Source organism: Alligator mississippiensis, chromosome 4 (assembly GCF_030867095.1).
Source record: "Alligator mississippiensis isolate rAllMis1 chromosome 4, rAllMis1, whole genome shotgun sequence".
Lineage (NCBI taxonomy): Eukaryota > Metazoa > Chordata > Crocodylia > Alligatoridae > Alligator > Alligator mississippiensis.
Genome location: NC_081827.1, coordinates 166,905,920 through 166,924,904, shown reverse-complemented (window position 1 = coordinate 166,924,904; position 18,985 = coordinate 166,905,920). Strand labels below are relative to the sequence as shown.

Here is an 18,985-nt window from a genome sequence, read left to right as displayed (position 1 = left end):
GCTGAGGGCAGAGCTAACCCACTGTGAGTTTTCTTTTTCCTTCCGACAAGCAATCTCTAGATGTGAGCAAATGTCCCGGGCTTTTATTTTTGCCCAGCAGTATTTGGGGACAGGGTCTTGAGGGCTCCATGCAGGGTGTTGGGGAAGGCCATGAAGTGTTGGAGTTGGGATTCCCTAGCACTATCTCCCATGCTTGCTCCCAGAGAAATTATTTGCAGGATCTTTGGCAGTGCTGCCTAATGGATAGGGAACCTGGAATTGGCAGATCTGGATTCTGTCCCTGGCTCTGCCACTGATTTGTGAGGAGAGAGGTGGGGAGATCAGTGGGCAGCTCCCTTTCTCTTCCCGTGTCTTTGTTTTCCCATTTCTAAAGTGGGGTTAACAACGTTTAACAACATTGGTCTCCTTTGTAAAAGGTTTTGAGATCTGATGCCAAGTGCTACAGAAGAATTAGGTGCAGGTGTCAGTAGCAGGTGGGCAGGAGATACGCAGGTGACTCTTACTCATATCAGCACCAGCCTGGGAAGATCTAAGCACTGGACTGGGTGTCTCCTGAGAGTGGCTCTGTATGAGAGAGGGTGGATTGTCAGAGCAGCTTATCTCTGGAAGGTGACGTCAAGAGTACCTCAAGGCACATCCAGGACATATCATGGGGCTGGGTCTAAACCGTGCCAGCATTATTACTCTGCGTTAGCATGGCATCAGTGTGTAAGCTGTAGTACCAGGAGAGCTTATGCTTTCCTCTGTCCAGTCCATGGAGTTGGAGTGGGCAGCACTGGCACCTGGCCAGAAGAAGGTGAACTGTTCCTGTGTAGGAGGCTGGGCACCTGAGGGCTGGGGTTGGCATGTTCCCACAGGCCTGCTCTTCTATAGCATGATTGTATTTACCCAGCACCAGCAAAAAGGCCCACTCAGCACAGAAAAACAGACAAAGGCTTTTTGTGCCCCTTCCCTTTGTGTGCCCTCTCACTCTCATCCTGCACCCCTCAATCTCTCTGTGCATCTTTCTCTTTTTTTTCTTTTTGGCCTTTGTCGCTCATTCTTCCCTTCACCTTTTTACTTCCTTCCTTTCCCTCCCTCACACAAAGTAACAGGGCAGTGGGAAGACGGTATCTGAATTTCAACACTCGTCGTCCAATGTGGGTTCTGTCTCTCCCATGCCCTCCCTTCTCAAGAGGTGACTTAATTCAGCTGCCACTCAGACCATGGCACTGTGAATATTAACAAGAGCCTGACTGAGAAGGAAAAGGCGATTGAAAAGGACCCCACAGAAACCCCAGCCTGGGCCTTCTTTCCCTCCATCTGCTGATCCACGCCAGCTTGTACAGGGTAGCAAAAAGTACTCAAGCCTCAGGCTGTTTGCTCACCGAGTTGTGTATTTTAGTAAAGTATAGCCTGCCTCTGTCCTGGCTATAATTACCCAGGGTCCCCTGCTCTACCATTTTCTCCAGTTTAATTGCGCTCTTTTCTACAGGGATGATAAACAGGGCCCTGCTGGTTCCTTCCGTTGCTGGGAAGTGGCCTCTGCAGCATTGTTTCTTCAAGCTGATAAGGCTCAGCCAGCTGTCCATGCCCTCAGAGCACCAGGACTGTAGAAAGGCATCCACAGCTGTTGGGCAGGGGAGGAGAGAAGGACCCAGCTCTTGGCATTGTTCTGTGCTGTTTGTCCCCCCTGCCCCACTCTGAGGTACTGATCCTGGTCACTTTGATGTCCAAGGCCAGATCTGTTCCCAGGGAAGCAGGCTCTGGTTTTGTCTTGGGATGGTCTTAGATCTTTGCTGACTGGGGCTTGTGTGCCCCTGGGGAAAATTCAAGATCTGGTGAGTGGTGGAAGATATGGGAGTAGGAGCAATGGGTTGGGATGCATCTCCAGTGTAGTCCATCTGAGAATATCAAAATAGGCCCCCCCCCCCCCAATTTATGAATCTAATATTACAGCCTGTCCCTCTGCCTTGATGTGTTATCAACCCTAGGCTTGTTTACATGCTGGGGAACTGAGGTGCAGGCAAGGCATTGATCGACCAAAAACCTATTCACAGGGCTGGGAATGGAACCACAGGCTGAGATTTTCCAAGTTGCCTAAAGGGTTTAGATGCTGAGTTCCCATTCAGCTGACCCAGAACTGGATGTATAAAATCATCTGTGCTGTTTCAACAGCTGCTGAAACCCCACGTTCAGGCCGATTGTTGTTCTTGTTGTCTACATCACTGTCTCATGTAGAGACCCCATTGAGATCAGCCCCATTGTGCATGATACTGTACATACACCTAGTGGGTAGCCCCTTTTCTGAGGAGCTGTATATGTGAGTGAGCTTCCTTTCGCTAATGTCTTTTAGGCTGTGGTGTTGCTTTCTCAATGGCAGGGATGAAGCCTCCATGGCTTGCAATGTGAGCACTGACAGTAGGGGAGGGGAGCCAGGTATATCTGAATGTCTCCCTTTTCCCTCTCTGGTCTGGTGAAGTCCTGAGGCAGCACAAGGCACCTGGGTATTGTTGCTGTATTCAGCAAGCCGGTACCTGCTATCCTTTACCTCTGTCACTTGGCAGTATGGTGCCCACCTTCTCCAGGCCATCAGCTGTGTTCACCAACTGGAACATATGCCTTTCCAGCCAGGCTTGCTCTGGCAGAGCAGCTGCATGTTCTGGGCTCTCCTGGGGCAGGGGGGATGAAGGTGGCAGCTGAGGGTCCCTTTTGTGCCCGTCTGCTGATTTGTTTTGTTTCATGGGTGTCTGGGGGATACCATGTGGGGGATTTATCTTGGTCTTATCTGGCAGCAAGGGCTTTTTTCTGTCTGCCGGCATATCGCAGGGAGGGTGCGGGGAGGGGGTTTATCTAATAGATGCAGCCTGATCAGCTATTCTGCTTTCTCCGGCTGGTTGGACACATTGGTGATGAAAGATGCCTGGGAGGAAATCTTGGGCGGGAGAGTCCCTGGAGGTGGCCTGCACCTCCACAGTCACACTGGCATGTGAGGTGACTTTAGCAACCTCTTGCTGCCTCCTGCATCCCTCTCTTTACATCCTAGTTTATTTTCTCCTTTCCCCTTCTTTCTCTTTTCTCCCCTCCCTCTTTCTCCTTCATTTCCAGCTTTCTTTCTGCCCCTCCCCACGTTTTCTCCACAGTCAAACAGCGCTCGGTGGAATGGGAGGCTGCCACAGACACTTATTGCACCGGTGCTGACCTTTGATAACCCCTCATTTGTCCTGCTTCCTGCCTTTTTCCTTGCTGTTGTGACAAGAGGGAGCCAGGAGGAGTGTGGGGTTGCCAGTGGGCTGTTTTTTCCTTTGGAGCAGTGACCCTTCTGCTCAGATCTGGAACAAGATGGAGCGAGGCCTCTGCATAGTGCATGCTGCTGTTTCCATCCTCTTACACCACTGCCTTACTGCCGTGTCCTACCCTGTGCCCTCCCCCCCAGCTCGTATTCCACAGAGAGTTGCCAAATTCTCCTTGGGAATCCCAATTATTTGTGCAGCTGGATCCAAAGTCCTCAAACCTCCAGAGCTGTAAGCAGAGGAAGCAGTTAGTAGCCAGGGTGCTGTCATATGGCTCAGCTCACCGTGGCCCATCTTGGCTCTCTGTGTAGGCAGTCGTTCAAGTGCTCAGTGAGTATGGGGCTAATGACATGCAGAGCGTAGCCAGAGAGATGGTGGGAGAGCTTCATCTCATGAATATGAGGAGCTTCATTACCAGCCCCAGGCTGAATAAAGGAGCCGCTCTGGGACCAGCAGCCACGAAAGCTTGGGCAGCAGTGGACTGTGAAGGCCTTGTCTGTAAAAGGAGAGCATGGCAAGGCCTCTCTGCCCCTGATAGATTGCTTGGATTTTTCTTATGTCTGACAGTCCCATGGGCAGTGAGGGAAGAAGCTACGAGGGCTGGAGCTGCAGCGGCTGGCCCAACACTGATTAAAATCTGCCTCCTCCACCTGATCAGGGTCTCTTTTGGCTGTGTTTTAGAGTGACTGCCTTAGGGGATGTCTGAATTGGTGACTCCAGCCTCCCAGCACCAGTGTGCAGCTCAGATGGGGCACAATAAACCTGTCTGCAAGCCCCCTTCTTACCCCTGGGCAGCTCCCTCCTGCCTGGAGCTGGGCTCAGCTGTGTGGATCTTTGCCTGTCTGTGCCAGGCAGCACAGCACAGAATTGGGCCCAAGGAGCTGAGAACACAGAATTGGGACCTGTGGGTGACATTTTCAAAAGAAACTAAATCCCGTTGAACGGAAGGGATTTCAGAACCTATCTCATTCTTGATAGGCTCTGGGACTTGTGGTCTTTAGTGCCCTAAAATTTATGTATACAGAGACACTAGGGATAGTTAATCTCATTATTGCCTTTTAAAATGAATTGGTTAAACTTGATCAACTCTCTGTGTGGAGACACCTCTTCAGAATGAAAGGGGTCATAACTGGGTTTAGTTGAGTTAATCTCCAAGGTAAATTAAGCAAAACTGACTTAAGACCTCTTTGGTTTGAGTCTGAATAAAATACAAAGGCTAACCTGGTTTAACAATTCACTTTGCATTCACAGTGCCAGTTAATTCGTATTTGTTAACTCTGCCTCTATTATGCTGCAATCCCTAAATTGCATATATGAAACTGAGACTTCACTTAACATTTTCCAAAGCACTTCAGCATCTTATCTCATCTCTTTTTTGTGGCATGGTATTTTGAGTAGTGGGTATCAATAAAAAAACAAACCAAACAGTGAAGGCAAAGAGAACAGAAGCCTCCTATAACCACATGTTTGTCTTGCAAGTCCTACCAGGGCTCATTTCTGGGCTGACTTCTCAAAAGTGGGCTCTCGCATCTAAAGGAGCCTGCTTAAGTTTAGCATTGATCTGTCTCTGTGGATAGAGAATCACAGCCATAGCCAACACAGTTACACTCAGCCCCGCTCGAGTGGGCTTCCTCCAAGGCACTGAAGTGGCTGTTTGATGGGCCTGGGCCACTCATTACAGTGTGGTGCTTGTTGCAGCACTTTTCACTGAAAACAGCCTTCCCAGTTCCCAGCAAAACCATGGGAGCTGGGCCAGTGGGAGGGCTTCAGGGAAGAGCCTGGAATTGCCATAGCTCTGTGTCTGTAGGGAGAACAGGCTTTCCCCAGAGGAGGGATCTGTTGGGCAGTAGCCACAAAAGGCCCGTGGGTTGTGCACCCTGTAATCCGTTTTGGTCATATGATACATTGAAAGACACCCTGGAATCAAAAGAAAATTGGTCTCCAGCTGGGGGTGGAAGGTGCAGAGCGTCTGGAAAGTATAGTGTCACGTTGCAAGACTCAGCAGGGTGAGGTGGCAAGGGGGGAAGAATGGAGACAGAAGGCTGCAGATTACACCCTGCACCCTCATTCCTTTGGTTGGCTGATTGAACGTGATCAGAAGGTCAGCTCCAGCCTGGCCGCAGCACGTCTACTTCCCATACTCTGCCGAGGCTATGTTCCCAGCAGGCTGTCCCCAAGGAATGAGAAGGGTTGGGTTATAAAGATCAGACGTGTCTCTTCCCCTGGGCCTTGGATCCAGTTAGAGACACAGCCGAGGTGCACTAGGCTCTTCCATGACTTCACTGGACATCTGCAGTGTCCTGGGATTGCTCTCAATTGCCTGGCAAAATCAGTTTGCTGCTCTCAAGCGGCAGCACCAAGCAGGGCCTAATGAGGTGGCACTGTCTAGTCGACCTGGCAGCTGCTGACTTTGCTAGGGGGCAGTGGGGCAGAGAACAAAGGAGAGGTCCAGCTTCCTGCAGGAAGGGAAGGGAAGAGGAGGCTGCTGCTCCCTGGGGCCTGAGAAGTGGGATCTGCTCCAGGAAATGTTTATTACCAGTGCCCAGAACGATGCCAACTCCCCCTCGCTCCGTGGAAAGGGTTTTATACCCTCCAGCCAAAGGTGCCTCACAAGCCTCTTTCCACTGACCAAAGCGGTGGCTGTTTCCATGGTTAGAGCTAGAAAAAGGGCATTTTTTGTTTTGTTTTGCTTGCTGCTCCCAGCTCCTCTCTCCTTGCAGCCTCCCACCTCCAGGTTGTGCCTCCCTTATTCCCCAGCATATTGCCGCCTGCTTTCCAGAGCTATGCCCATTCCTCCCCAGGCACAACCCCCACCACCCTGGCTGCTGGATCCTGTTTAGTACCTCCTGCTTTCCCTCAGACCCTCCAGGGGCTGCGCCCAGCTGGCTTTGCAGCCCTTCTCTTGCTGCTCTTCCTTCCCTGCCCCAACCACTTGCCTCTCCTCCCTTTAGTTTGCCACAATCTCACTTGCATGTGTGTGAGAGCCTTCTCCAGTGCAGCTTCTGCCATCTGGTGCTGCATAATCTGTAGCGCTTTGGTCAGCGCTGCCCAACTTCCCTAGGGCTGGGGGCTGTGTGCGGTGCTGGCTTGCAGCGCCTGGGCTGTACACTAGGCTGGCCATATGCTGAGCAGGTGGTCCCTTGAGATTCCCTGTTCCCCTCTCTCCACAAGCAGTATGGGCAGCATGTAGCCCCCTACCCCACACCGCAGACAGTGCCAGTGGAATGTAGCCTCCACCCACTCCCCAGCCCTCCTCTGCTGTGGGAGAGAAAGCTGAAGGAGCCCACAGGTTGTGTGTTGGCCCCTCAAGGACCTCAGTTGTACAGCCCTGACTTTAACCATAGCAACCCAGGCAGAGTATGTCCTCTGGTGATACAGAGGCTGTATAAAAGTGCTTCTGCCAATTATAGCTAGCTGCAATTGTGGAGAGGCACAAAGCATTCCAGTGCAAACACCTTTATACCTATAAGAAGGTAGCCTCCCTAGGTTTTGCATTGGTCTAATGGTGTGGTTTAGAAAATCAAACCTTTAGCTGACACTGTTAGGCTGCCACAAGCACTGTGTGACAATCAGGCCTGGGTCTATGCCTCTTTGCCTTGCTGTTTCTTTTCAAACTGACCAGAAATGTGGCTCCCCGTCAAGCCAGCACCTGCTAATATCCCCCCTTGAATGTTGCGTGTTGTTAATGGTGTGAAGTGTTTTGTGAGCAGCATGCAAGTGAATCAGGGTTGGTCTCTGAGTGGTAGGGTACAGGTTGGATTTATGCAGGATGCTGTATTTTGTAATGATGCAGTGCAATTAGGAGCCATCAGACTTGTAACTGGGCAGCAGAATACTTGGAGCAAGGGAGCATGGATGGTCCAATGGCCACTGAGCAAGGAGGTGTGAAAACTTGTGTTCACTTTCTTGGTCTGCCACAGACTTTTGTGGGTGATCTTGAGCCAGACAGTTAAGCCCAGATCTTTGAGTGTATCTGGGCACTTCCCTCTTGTTGAAACAAGTCTTACTGCCCATGAGCATATGGCAGTGTAGCACTGGCCTAGGCACAGGACTGATGAAGCAATGAATTTGCCCAGGTTTGAAACTTGCAGCTTAGAGCTACCCTATCTAAACATCCATGTGGAGGTTATTAGATACTGTCAAGAATAGAATGAGAGTGAGTCTTTGCATTGTAGCCAGCCCTCCCCATCTCTGAGAAATGGGGTCCGATTCCCAGCAGTGTGTTCATTGCAGAATTGGATCCCTTGGCTCTTTGCTCAGCAGGCAGTTACCTGAAGGAGAAATTACAGTTAATGGTCGCGTTTAGCATCTCGCTCAATCCCAAAGGACACCCTTTTCTTCCTAAGCAAGGTGGGAGTGTGGTGGTATCACTTGTGGGCAGCCACATAACCAAAGGGATGGGGAAACCTCTTGCTCTGATGCTCAAAGGGGATCTGGCTATGTCTGAAGTGAGCTTCCTGGCCTAGGAAACACTGCAGGTCTTGTCCCATGAATCATTCCTAGAGTGCCGCTGTGGAGGACGAAGGATGTCTGTCATCCCTGTGACCTGCCCATAAGACCAAGGCTGGAAAAGGTTTGGCTGCTAACTCGCTGTGACCTTGGGCAGGCAACTTGGCTGTGCCATGCCTCAGTTTACCCACCTGTGAGTGGGGTGGCAGTTGCTTCCTCCCAGGGAGCTTGTGAGGTGCCCTGAGAACCTATAAACTTGCTACAGCATTATTATTGCTACCAGCACCACCTCATAGCTTTCTGTAATTTCCCTTTTCCCAAAGCACCTAGCAGTCTACTGACAGTGGGCTCTTTGAAGCCACCTCTGAGAAGGAATGTGGAAGCTTTTAACTGGACATAGGAATAGTTCAGGATAAGAAATGAAAAAGGCATTCCTAGAGCAGGGACTGTCTTTTCATTATATGCGTGTCCAGTGCTTGGCACAGAGAGATCCTGACTGTCAATTTAGGTACCATAAAGGCTGAGATTGGGGCCCTGCTATGCCAGGGGCTGCGCAAACATAGTGAAAGAGTCCCTATCCCAAGGAGCTTACAGTTTTGACAGATTGGAAATTAGAGAACAAGGGGCGGAAAAGTAGTAGTATTATCTCTGAAACACAGAGAGACTAAAGCCCAGGTCTTTAAAGGTATTTAGTTCTGAAGTTCCGTTGACATCAATGAGAATTCGGGGCCAAAGTGCTCTAAGGATCTAGACCAGTGGTGCTCAACCTCTGACCTGCAGACCAGATCCAGCCCACAGGTCCAGAAATTTGGCAATGGGGGATTGGTGGCTACTTTAATTGTCACTCCTGTCCTGCCAAATTTCTGGATGCATGGGGACCCCCCACTGGCCAGATAATGTGGGCCTGCCCTAGCATGTAGGGTTGCTTTGTGGCCTGATCTGGGCATATGGGGTTGGGCCAGCATGTAGCTGGATCCTAGTGCATAGGATCAGACCTGTGGGCCGACTCAGCATGGGATCTGGCCCACAGGTTGACCGTACTCCACTTATATGGCCCGTGGTGTTGGAAGGTTGGGTACCGCCCATCTAGACCAAAGTGACTTGCCCATGGTCATGCCACAAGTCAGTGGCAGAGCCAGGGTCTTGAACAAGAGCCTCGTGAATTCCAGTACAGTGCCTGAATCCCAGTGCTTTTCTTCCTTTTGCTCGAGCCCAGGAGGGTGAGGTGGGAATAAAGCAGAAATCTGTATGGGGCTCTGCCTTAATACCCTTTTTCTTTGTCCCCGACAGCCGACACCAGGCCGAAGAGATGGGGCCTCCCCAAATGCCAATGCCCCCTTGGAGGAGTCCTTTCCTTGGGTGGGGCCGAAGACGGTGGTGCTCCGGAAGAGCCCACAGGGGGGATTTGGCTTCACCCTCCGGCACTTCATCGTCTACCCCCCAGAATCGGCGGTCCACTCCAATGTGAAGGTAATGTTGCTGCTCCATGCTCTCCAGCTCTATCAGCCCTGTGGGGGTGGGGGAAGGAACAGAGGTTGGTCAGATCTGTACCTTTTCAGAAAAAGCTGTTCATTAGGAGGAGGATAAAGGAAGTAGCTGCTATTCAGTAGCAGGTACTAGACTTGCAGACCCTGGGTCCAAGCCCATGCACCCTTCTCAGAAGGAATTGAGGAATAGGGTTAGTCTGGAGGGTGCTGGATAGGGTCTTGGGGTGGCAGTTATCTTGGTCCCCTTCATATCGGGGAACAGGCCTGGGTGCTGCCCCCTATTTAAGAATCACTTGAATACTTGGGCGTGGGCCATATGTTGGCCATAAAAGGGCACTTGCCCTGAAGAAGCCAGTTCCTCCATCCACCTCTTTAGACCTTCAGAGATGTTACCGCATAGCAATTTCCCTTCAAAGCTCTCTACTTAAGAAGTCCCTGGCTGGAATTTTCAGGTTCGTGATAGGCAGGAGACAGGATCAGAGTTGGAGGGGTCCCTTCAGTCTTCACTCCTGGGAGATCCCACAGCTCATCAGCTAAGAGTGGTCTGTGGGCCTGTGCACATGGATGACACCCGTACAGGGGTTCTCTTGCCCTTGATCTCTCTGCATCAGCCTGTCAGAGTTTCTGGGGTTTTCTGAGTCACAGCTGATATCTCTGCTCTTTGCTTTCAATTCTGAGTATTCCTCTGGAGGGCAGGAGCCTCACAGTCACCCAGTTTTCTTCCCTGCCTTGTAAAAGCAAACTCAGTGGCCTTTTTTGGACCCCATTGCTCCAGAATGGCTGGTTCTCTTCACATCTCTTTCACAGTTCAGCTACATAGCCCTCCACAGATGCTCTTCATGATCTCTCTAGATAGTTCCTGCTATCTGCAAAGGCCTCCATTCAGTGCAACTTCTCTCAGGTCAAGGAAGGGACAAGATGTGTCTGGCCAGCACCCCCTCTGAATCCTGGCATAGGCTGGGACTGAACCAGGTGTGTGTGTATAGCCTTCCCAGCTCAGGGGGACCGTCACCAGGTGCTTGCTTCCTGCATGTGCTTCTGGCTACACCCAGCAAATGGGAGACAAGTTGACCTACAGGAACCTGCAGGGCAGAGGCTGTTCCAGATTTATGCTTTTATGGTTATGGAGAGGAAATGGATGCAAATAGCCTGGAGCTGCCCCACGCCATGGTGCCTGGCCAAAGAGAACATCAGGAGTGCAGCACCATGGACTGGTGTTATCTGGTGAAGGCCCCCCACCCCTAGCTTGCCACTGCTGAACGCAGGTTTTAAGAATAAATGATCTTTGAGTGTCAGCAAGTCCTGCAGGCTCCTGCCAGTGCTCCCCAGCCCCATTAACTTTGCATAGTTGCACTAAGGTTTTGGCATATTATAACATGAAGTTAATTCCTTAGGTGCTCCCACCATCTTGTTTGCTATGATGGAGGTGGTGCCAAATGCATAGGGACAAGGAGGAGAGAAGATTTTCCTACTACTCAGTCCCTGGGTGGGACTGCCCCTGTGCTAGGCAGGAGACCAGAACAGACAGCTGGAAGGGTCTTACCAAGGCTGGAATCTTACTTCTAGAAGAGGTTGATGCGTGTTGCTACAGAGGAAGTGAAAGGCATTTGGAATGGTGCCTGTTGTGCCATGCCAGGTTGGGGGGTTCCTCCCTGCCTGGTGAGTCCAGCAATTACCTTTCCAATGCATGACATAAGCCTCAGTGTGTCAATGCATAACCTCACTCCCCTGATCAGCCTCCTCTTTGCGACTCTGGCTCAACTAGCCCTGCACATTCTTGGTGTTTTGCTCTTGCTGGGCCCAGCAACACTTTGCTGTGGCAGTGCCTGTGCCCTGCACCTGCATGCCCAACATGCAGATGTGGATGTCTTCTTTTATTTGGTTTCCCAGATGTTCCACTGCCACTGCTTTGCGGTGTGATACCTGTCACTGCAATGGCTAGAGGGGCTGTTTGGTCTCTGTACTGCCATGGGGAAGACCGCTGTCTAAAGCAGGTCTTAGGGAGGGAACATTGGGGTGTTAGCCAGCTCAGCCAGGGAGTACAATTTGGAAAGCAGAGCCCTTCAAGATACTGCACCCCCAGTCATCTGCTTTGTCCAGGAGTTCAGGATCCCCTGCAGGCTGTGAACCTAGAGTTCCCTCCCTTACAGATGCATCTTTCAGTCTTCAGGTAGAAAGGGGAATGCAAGAGTGGTTTGAGTCTTTTAGGATCTGCTTGTAGCTGACCTTTGGGGAAAGGTTGGAGGCTAGGAGGAGCTCCAACCCAACACTGCCTGACTGCAGGAGACCCCCATGTCTGGGTGGAGAATGGTTCCCAATAGGGGTGAACTTTGTGCACTCTTGTGGAGCGGAGTTAACCTCTTCACTCCTGAACACCAGTGCTTGATACATGCAGCAAACATGCTCTCTGGGTACCACACATGGTGTGGGACAGTCATTTTCTGCAGAGATGTGCAAAAGCAGTGACAGAAAGCAATTACAGTGGCAAGGTGGGGCAGCTGGTCTGGACATAATTTAATCACAGAGATTTTAGGCAAAATAATCCCTGGGTTTTGGGCAAATATTAACTAAACCACTGCTGGGTTTGGGACAGTTTTAGTAATGTCTGCGGGATGGGGGTGCATCTTCTGCAGCAGTGTGTGTCAGAGGGTAGAGGGGAGTAGGTAGCTCCAAGTTCCCTGCTGCTGATCTATTATACAAAGACACAATAGCTTTTGGGGGTCTCTCCAGAGCTTGTCTTCCCCTTGCTTTGCTGGAGATCCAGAGTTTGAGCCCTAGATTTTTTTGTTTGCTGCCTGTGTGTAGAAGGAGATGCTGCTCACTGCAGACATGGCAGAGGAAGAAGAGGGTTTGAGTGGCAGGATATCTTAAACACAGGAGCTAGCAAAGCAGACGGATGTATCGCAATCTGGTTCCAGAGGGAGTTGCACCCCTTTCTTGGCTGCACATCAGCACATCTGTCCAGTCAGGCAACATCAATTTTTCATGGAAAAATTAGTACTTTTGGCCCCATCACCCCATCCATGCCTTCTTCCCCCCAAAACCCTCTCTTCCCGGAGAAGCATGGGCCTGTCCTCTGAAGCAGGGAGGATTTGTTAAAACATTATTTGACCTGACTTCCTAGCTCTGTACAGCTGCCTCTGCTTGTTGGTGTGTGTGTGTGTGTGTGTGTGTGTGTAAATCCCAGTCCCCCTTTTCATATCCTGCCAAACTGTTTGCTTTGTTGATTGCCCATGGCGGTGAATTCCACAGGTTTGCAACATGCTTCCTCCAGCAGCCTGACTGGAAGCAAATTTACAGCTTTTGGAATTTACTGCCTGTCACCCTGATACTCTCTGGGCTCTTGGGTTTGCTGGATCAAGGGGAAGGGCTGAGGGTGTCTTAGTCAACCTGTTGCACATATATTATCATCTCCCACTCGCCACCTTTCAAAGCCAAATATTCCAAGAAATGTTAATCTCCCTGCCTTGACCTCTTAAACATCAGAAATCTCAGTGCCTGAGGTCTAGGCTGCTCTGCCTAGCTCCCTGAAATACATTAGTTTAATGAGACCTGGGTTCCATTTTCAACTCTGACACTTACTCCCTGCATGACCTTGGTCAAGTCATTTGATCTGTGTAAAATAAAGGTAGGAAATATGTTCTTCCTCCCTTTGTCTTGCTGGTGTAGACTGTAGGACCCTCCTGGGAAGGGAGCTACTCTTCGCTGTGTGTGCACAGTGTCTGGTTCAGCCAGATGTCAGCCTTGGCTGGAATCTCTAGCTGCTGCTCTGTTTAATAGTGTGTGATATGTGTGCAGGTGTTGGCAGCTTTGGCATGGGTGTGTGCCTATGGACACATGCCTGGTTGCATGCTGGAACCATGATGGTTTTTCACACACAATTAACTTACTCCCAGTTCTTTTTAGAAAACAAGGTGCTACCATTCCCATGGGACTTCATTCCAGGTTGGATTTGATTTAAACCACTGGCCACAAAGCCTCGATTTAATCATTGTTTTCTACAAAAAGTGCATTCTTATTGTTTCATATCCTTTATTAATTTAACTTCTTGAAACTTTGTACTTTTAGAGAAAGGTAAGGGCTTGACTGTGTATACACAAACTTGCAGAGAGACAATAGGGCTGATGGAATCACTAATCAGGTCTGTTATCTCTCATCTCCATATACTGCTGTTAACAAGGATGTTATCTCTGGAGACAACAAGCTCTCACTATGCTTGAAGAAGGGTGTTTGGGCCCAAAAGCTTGCAAAGAACAATTTTCCCAACCATTTAGTTGGTCTAATAAAAGATATCGCGTCTACCCAAAGAACCTTGTCTGCCTATGATCTCTGGACACACAAATCCACAGTTTGAGAACTGAAACTAAGCATCACAGAGATGCTTAATGGGATCTTCTGGACTGAGCAGAGTCCCATTGGGTAGAGTGGTTTTCTTTAATCTTTACTAATCTATAGAGGAGCCTCTGGGAACCCCATAAGATTGGGCCCCTAGCCTGTTGTGACCTATTTAAAAAACTTCTAAAAAGGTTCCATGAATATATTGTCTCAAATAATATATAATTAGAAGTTTTATAATCCCTATTCCATGATGTTATCTTTGAGCTTTAACATATCTTAAATTAAAACTATATATGTTTGTTTTTTTTAAAAGCACCTTAACAAAAAAATAAAAATCTGATTCAAATAAAAAAATCCAATTTTTTTTTTAATATATATTTTTTAATCATTTGTTTTTTATACGCCCTGTTTCACTCTCTAGGACTTGGGCCTCCTCATGTCTCCTTCATTCAAATCTCTCCTCTTCTCATTTAGGGTTATCTGTTTAACTGCTACCCTCCACTCCAGAGGAGGCTGCATTTCACTGGTGCCATAGGAGAGGCATATGCAGTGAAATCAGCTGGAAGAACCATCTGGATGTGGCTTGATTTACCTGGTCCAATGGAGGTGGAGCAGAGTGGTTCCTCAGTGCTAAGACCTTCAATCAGGAGATTTCCTGATAAAATACAGGAGGGGGACATGGGTCTAAGTGACTGCTGCTCCCGAGCAATTCCTCTGCTAAGTCATTTCTTCCCCCTAACTGTCCTGCCTGGCTTAGGCCTTGAACAGCATCTTGCCTCCAGGTGCCTTTTGATCTCTGTACTAGCTGTTCATATTTGCAGACTCTTAAACACCCCATGGTAGCAGTGTGCTGTGAGTGCCCTCCTCCAGATCAGCTGAGCATTCCTGCCTCAGAGTGGAGGGGTGGGGATGGGGTGAGGCCTTGGCACTCCCAGCACTGCCATGTGATTGCTGCATCCAAGCAGAGCATGGGAAATCTGGCACTGACACACTCACCTTGGTTGTGCCGCAACATCTGGCAGTGGCTCGTGACTGGGTTGCTTTGTCAGGGCCTCAGCACTGGTTCTGGCAGCCTCCAGCAGAGAGACATGGCTATGTAACCTCTGCTGTGTTATAGCATCTGGGAACAGTGTGTCAAAGCACAGGGCCCAGGGATCTCCATGGTTGAAAATCCCTAGCACTGACAGGCCATTGAATTACCTCTGCTGTGTCCCAGCAGGCAGGGTCTCTTATTTGAAGACGGGAGGACTTCCCCTTCTGCAGCACAGAACTTGGACATAAGGATGGAGGACTGGAAGGGACCTCCTCAGCCATTAAGTCCAGTCCCTGGTGGTCACATGCAGCCATGTTCCCAAAAATCCCTAAAAAAAACAGGCACTCCAAACTGTCACATGCACAAAATGGGGACGCCAGCAACAAGCCCTAGGTAAAAGGGAGGGGAGATGAGGGTGCTGCCAATGCCCTACTAGTGCAGTTACAGGGATGTGCTGGTTAACATGTGCTCTGGGGATCCAAGGAAGAGGACCCTGCCCCATCCCATGCCACAAAGGAAGAATAACCCACCCATGGGCTTTAAAAGCTTGATGGAGGGGAAGAATTCTTTCCTGAGCCACATTGGGCAGTGGTGGGTCTGACCCTGATCAGATGACTGAGATGCTGCAACCAAGACCATTTGAGTTTTCTGCGTGCTAGCAAAGGCACCAGCCAAAAAAGCCCCAGCCTTTATTGCAGCCAACTTCCAGTGCTCCAGGGACATGATCCCCACTCCTCTCCTCAGTCACAGAGCCAGCTCAGCACTGCCGTGGTGTCCCGTCATGCCACCGGCATCCCAGGGAGAGAGGCGCCTCTCCCAGCCGGCCCCAGTCCCCAGCAATATTTGCTGACATCTCGTCCATTCAGATTAGGCGTCTGGTTGGGAACTGCTGTTCGTGCAGGACTGAGCGTTGTGGCCAGAGCCAGTTCTCTTGAGCTTCACAGGCGAAACTGTCAGCTTTGTCATGGCAGAAAGGAAAAACTGGCTCTCCTGGCAGGCTGGTTCAAAGCCTCTGTAGGGCTTGAAATCTCTCTTCCTCTCCTGCAGCATCAGCTTGAACCAGACAAAGGGGAAACTGTTTGAGAGTCATAGGGCCCCTGCAGCCCCTTTGGTTAACTCTACTGTCTAGCTGTGGATGGGGTTTTATCCTGCTCCCTGGAAGCCTCCCCTCTCTACCTAGCTCCTTATGGGGTCTTCCTCAGTGCCATCCTAGAGGCCCCCACATGGGGGAAGAACTATCAGCATTTTCCAGATGGGGGAGTGAGTCATAGAGTAGACAAAGTGACTTGCCCAAGGTTAGTCAAGGCATCTGTGGCAGAGCCAGAATTGAACCCAGGCCTTAGCACCTCAGGGTGTCAGGCCAGCTTTCCTGCAACTCATGTTATTCTCCTAGGGAGAGCTTTTTGGTCTCCTCTTCCACACTTGGGCACACAGAGGGTTCTTGCTTGGTTCCTACAGGGTTCCTCCTTTTCCTCCTGTGTGTGGAGGTCCATCATGAAAGCTCGCCAGCCCAAACACTAGGTTTCCTTGCCAGCCATTCACCTGGGTTACCATGGAGGTGAGGGAAAAAGTGATGATAAACTAAATGAAATACACTTGTAGCACCTGTAGGGCAACAAGGATGATTGGTAGTATGGAGGAGTGTCTGTATGAGGAGAAACTAAAGAGGCCAGGCCTATTCAGTTTAGAAAAGATTCGCTTGAGGGGGAACATGATAAGGGCTTAGAAAATACTAAATGGCGAAGAGAAAATAAATAGTGATTTATTATTCCAACCCTAATTTTCTATGATTCTATGATTTGCTGTCTCTCACAGTACAAGAATTAAGGGTCACAAAATGAAACTAGCAGATAGTGAGTTTAAAGCTAACAAAAGGAAGTTTTTTTGCACAGTGTGTAATTCAGGTGTGGAGCTCATTGCCACCAGATGCTGTGGAAGATGATAATTTAGCTGGATTCAAAAAGGGTATTGAACAAATTTGCTGGAGGCTGCAACAGAGAGAAACAGTGGAAAAACCCCTGGTTATATCCAATTCACTCTCCTTTCCAGCATTTACTTTCTGCCACTATGAGAGACAGGATACTGGGCAAAATGGACCTATAGTCTGACCCAGTAAATGTCAATTAAGTTCATACTCTCCCCTGAAAAGCAGATGGGCTGGACCATGCCAAACCATTGGGAAAATTCCATCCCGAAACCTTCGATATCTGCTTTATGTTTTACGGCTGTTTTGCTCAGCCGGGCAGCTCCCTGCAGGCTGTCAGGTGAGAACACTTGATCCTGCCCTGCACAGGTCAGGGATGTAACATGCCTGGCACCCACCCTGCAGCCTTTTGGCAAGCAAAGGCAGATACTCCTAGGAACGGATTGGGATTAGACAGCAGTGAAATGGGGATCGGAAGTATGGCTTGGGTGGTACCCCCTGGCTCCACAGCAGTGTGAGCTGGGGCAGGCTGGGGCAAAGGAGCCAGGGCCCTGGTCTGGGGGCTGAGTTTCGATAGAGTTGAGTCATCCAGGAGGGAGACAGGAGCTTTGCATTCCTCACTGAGTTTTTTGGCAGCGCTGGCAGGTGATGTCACCCCCTCTTGGTGCCCTGAGTGAGCTGAGCTCACAGGCCCCAGGGGCCATTGCCTCACCTGTGCAGAGGGAGCCAAGCAGGTTGTCTGCTGCCAGAGGTGAGAGGAAAGACGGGAAGCTTGCCTCTGAGGGGGCCTTGCCACTGCACATACCCTCCCTACCCTTGGCACCACATCTCCCAGAATGCAACGCCTGCGAGTGTGAGGCTGGGAGTGACAGCTGGCACAAGGCTCTTGGTGTTGGCACCCCTTGCCACCCACATCGAGCTTGGAGGCCTCCACAGGAAACTTTCCTTTCTCACTCACCCTCCCCACAATGCTCCCTGCAGTTTTACCCACCTAACAGCCCTGCATGTCTGAGAGACAGTAGTGGAGGTCCCAGGCTTAGCCGTGATTCACAGAGAATTTAACTTTGCTCCTTGCAGTCTGTTTCTGTGCCCTTTACTGTTGGCCCCTCTGGCCTCGGTACCCCAGTGCCTCGGGTTTTTGGCTCTTACTGACTTTGAGGGGCAGAAGAGTTCCCCACCCCATGTGATGGTAACCCTGGCTCTGCAGTTGCTCATTCCTTCCACTGCTATTGCAAGGCCCTGTGTGATGGGAGGACAGGCTGTGGCTGCCTCTCCTTTGCATCTTGCTTTCCTCTCATAGCTGCTGCCCAGAGGGACACCACCATTCTTTCCCCCAGTCCCATGGCACGTCTTTACACATTCTCTCATCATTGCTTTATCCCTTGGACTTGCATGCCAGGAGTCAGTCGTCGAATGGGGAGTTGTATGGAGATCTCCCAGGGTGGTGGTCTACCTGCTCAGCCACCCTTCCTACCTGTGTGTTACCACCTACTCTTTGGGTATCTCTCTTTTCTGTTGTCTCTGTGCACCCCACCCTCCCCTTCCCCCAATCTCATGCTGTCTTCCTTGGGGAACAATAGTTACACAATGCCCAAGGCCACTCTCCCCAGCTCCTGGTGTATTTTTATCTTTTCTTGCTCACCAGCTCTGGTTGCTTTTGTCTGAGCACTGTGGAGAGGGAGCTGTAAGCTGGGCTTGGAACTGCTTTGCCCTCTTGGAGTGAGCAGAGAGGAGGCATGGCCATTAAGACCATAATAAAATTGGAAGTCTCTTTCCTAGCACCAATATTCAACCTGCAGGGGGTGCCATCTAGTTCCCTGCTTCCCAGAGGCTGAGAACTCTGGCATCCTGCTGTGGCTATGCTGCATCAGAGATGGGAACCCACCCACTGCCACTGGTGAGCTCAGGCAAAGTAGCTGGGCCACTGGCTGCACTTGTAATATCCCCCTAGGTCCCACCAAACTGGGAATCCTGCTGGAGAGAAGCTCAGCCTGGAGGATCCTGCCCTGTCACTCCTGGAAGAGTGTGACATGATCCTATGGGAGAAACAGAAGGCAAAATGCAGGGGAGCTTGGGCAAGACTAGGGAATAACTTAGACTAGTATGTGCCCCCAGTGTCAGACTGCCTGGGATTGAACTACGATCATGGTAGCACAGGGTGGGGAGGGACCTCAAGGTCATGTGCTGTCACCTCAGGACATTAGCTTTGAATTCACAAGGGTTTCTTTACCTTGAGCACTCCCACCTTGGCCTCTTCACCATTGCCGAGGGAGACAGAGACTCTTCTGAAATCCAGACCCTTTATCCTCTCCCCCTCCCAGCTCTAGACCTTGTCTGCTTGCATCACGCCATGCAGAACACAGAATGGGAAGGATGGCCCCTCTGGCCAGATCCTGCACGTGGCTTTCCATCGTGAACATAGCTCACCAGAGACGATGAATGCAGTATTAGATATAGCCAGTCTCCTGACTTGGGACTACCT

General features: G+C 50.3%; 1 protein-coding gene across 4 annotated transcripts in view; it reads left to right on the top strand.

The window, feature by feature from the left end:
• ARHGAP23 (Rho GTPase activating protein 23) overlaps positions 1–18,985 on the top strand; it is a 144,375-nt gene that overhangs the window by 65,921 nt on the left and 59,469 nt on the right. For all 4 annotated transcript variants that reach the window (XM_019482572.2, XM_014603646.3, XM_019482569.2 and 1 more), the window contains exon 2: positions 9,012–9,191. In XM_019482572.2, the coding sequence (XP_019338117.1) occupies positions 9,012–9,191 (180 nt within the window). The remainder of the gene's footprint in view (positions 1–9,011; positions 9,192–18,985) is intronic.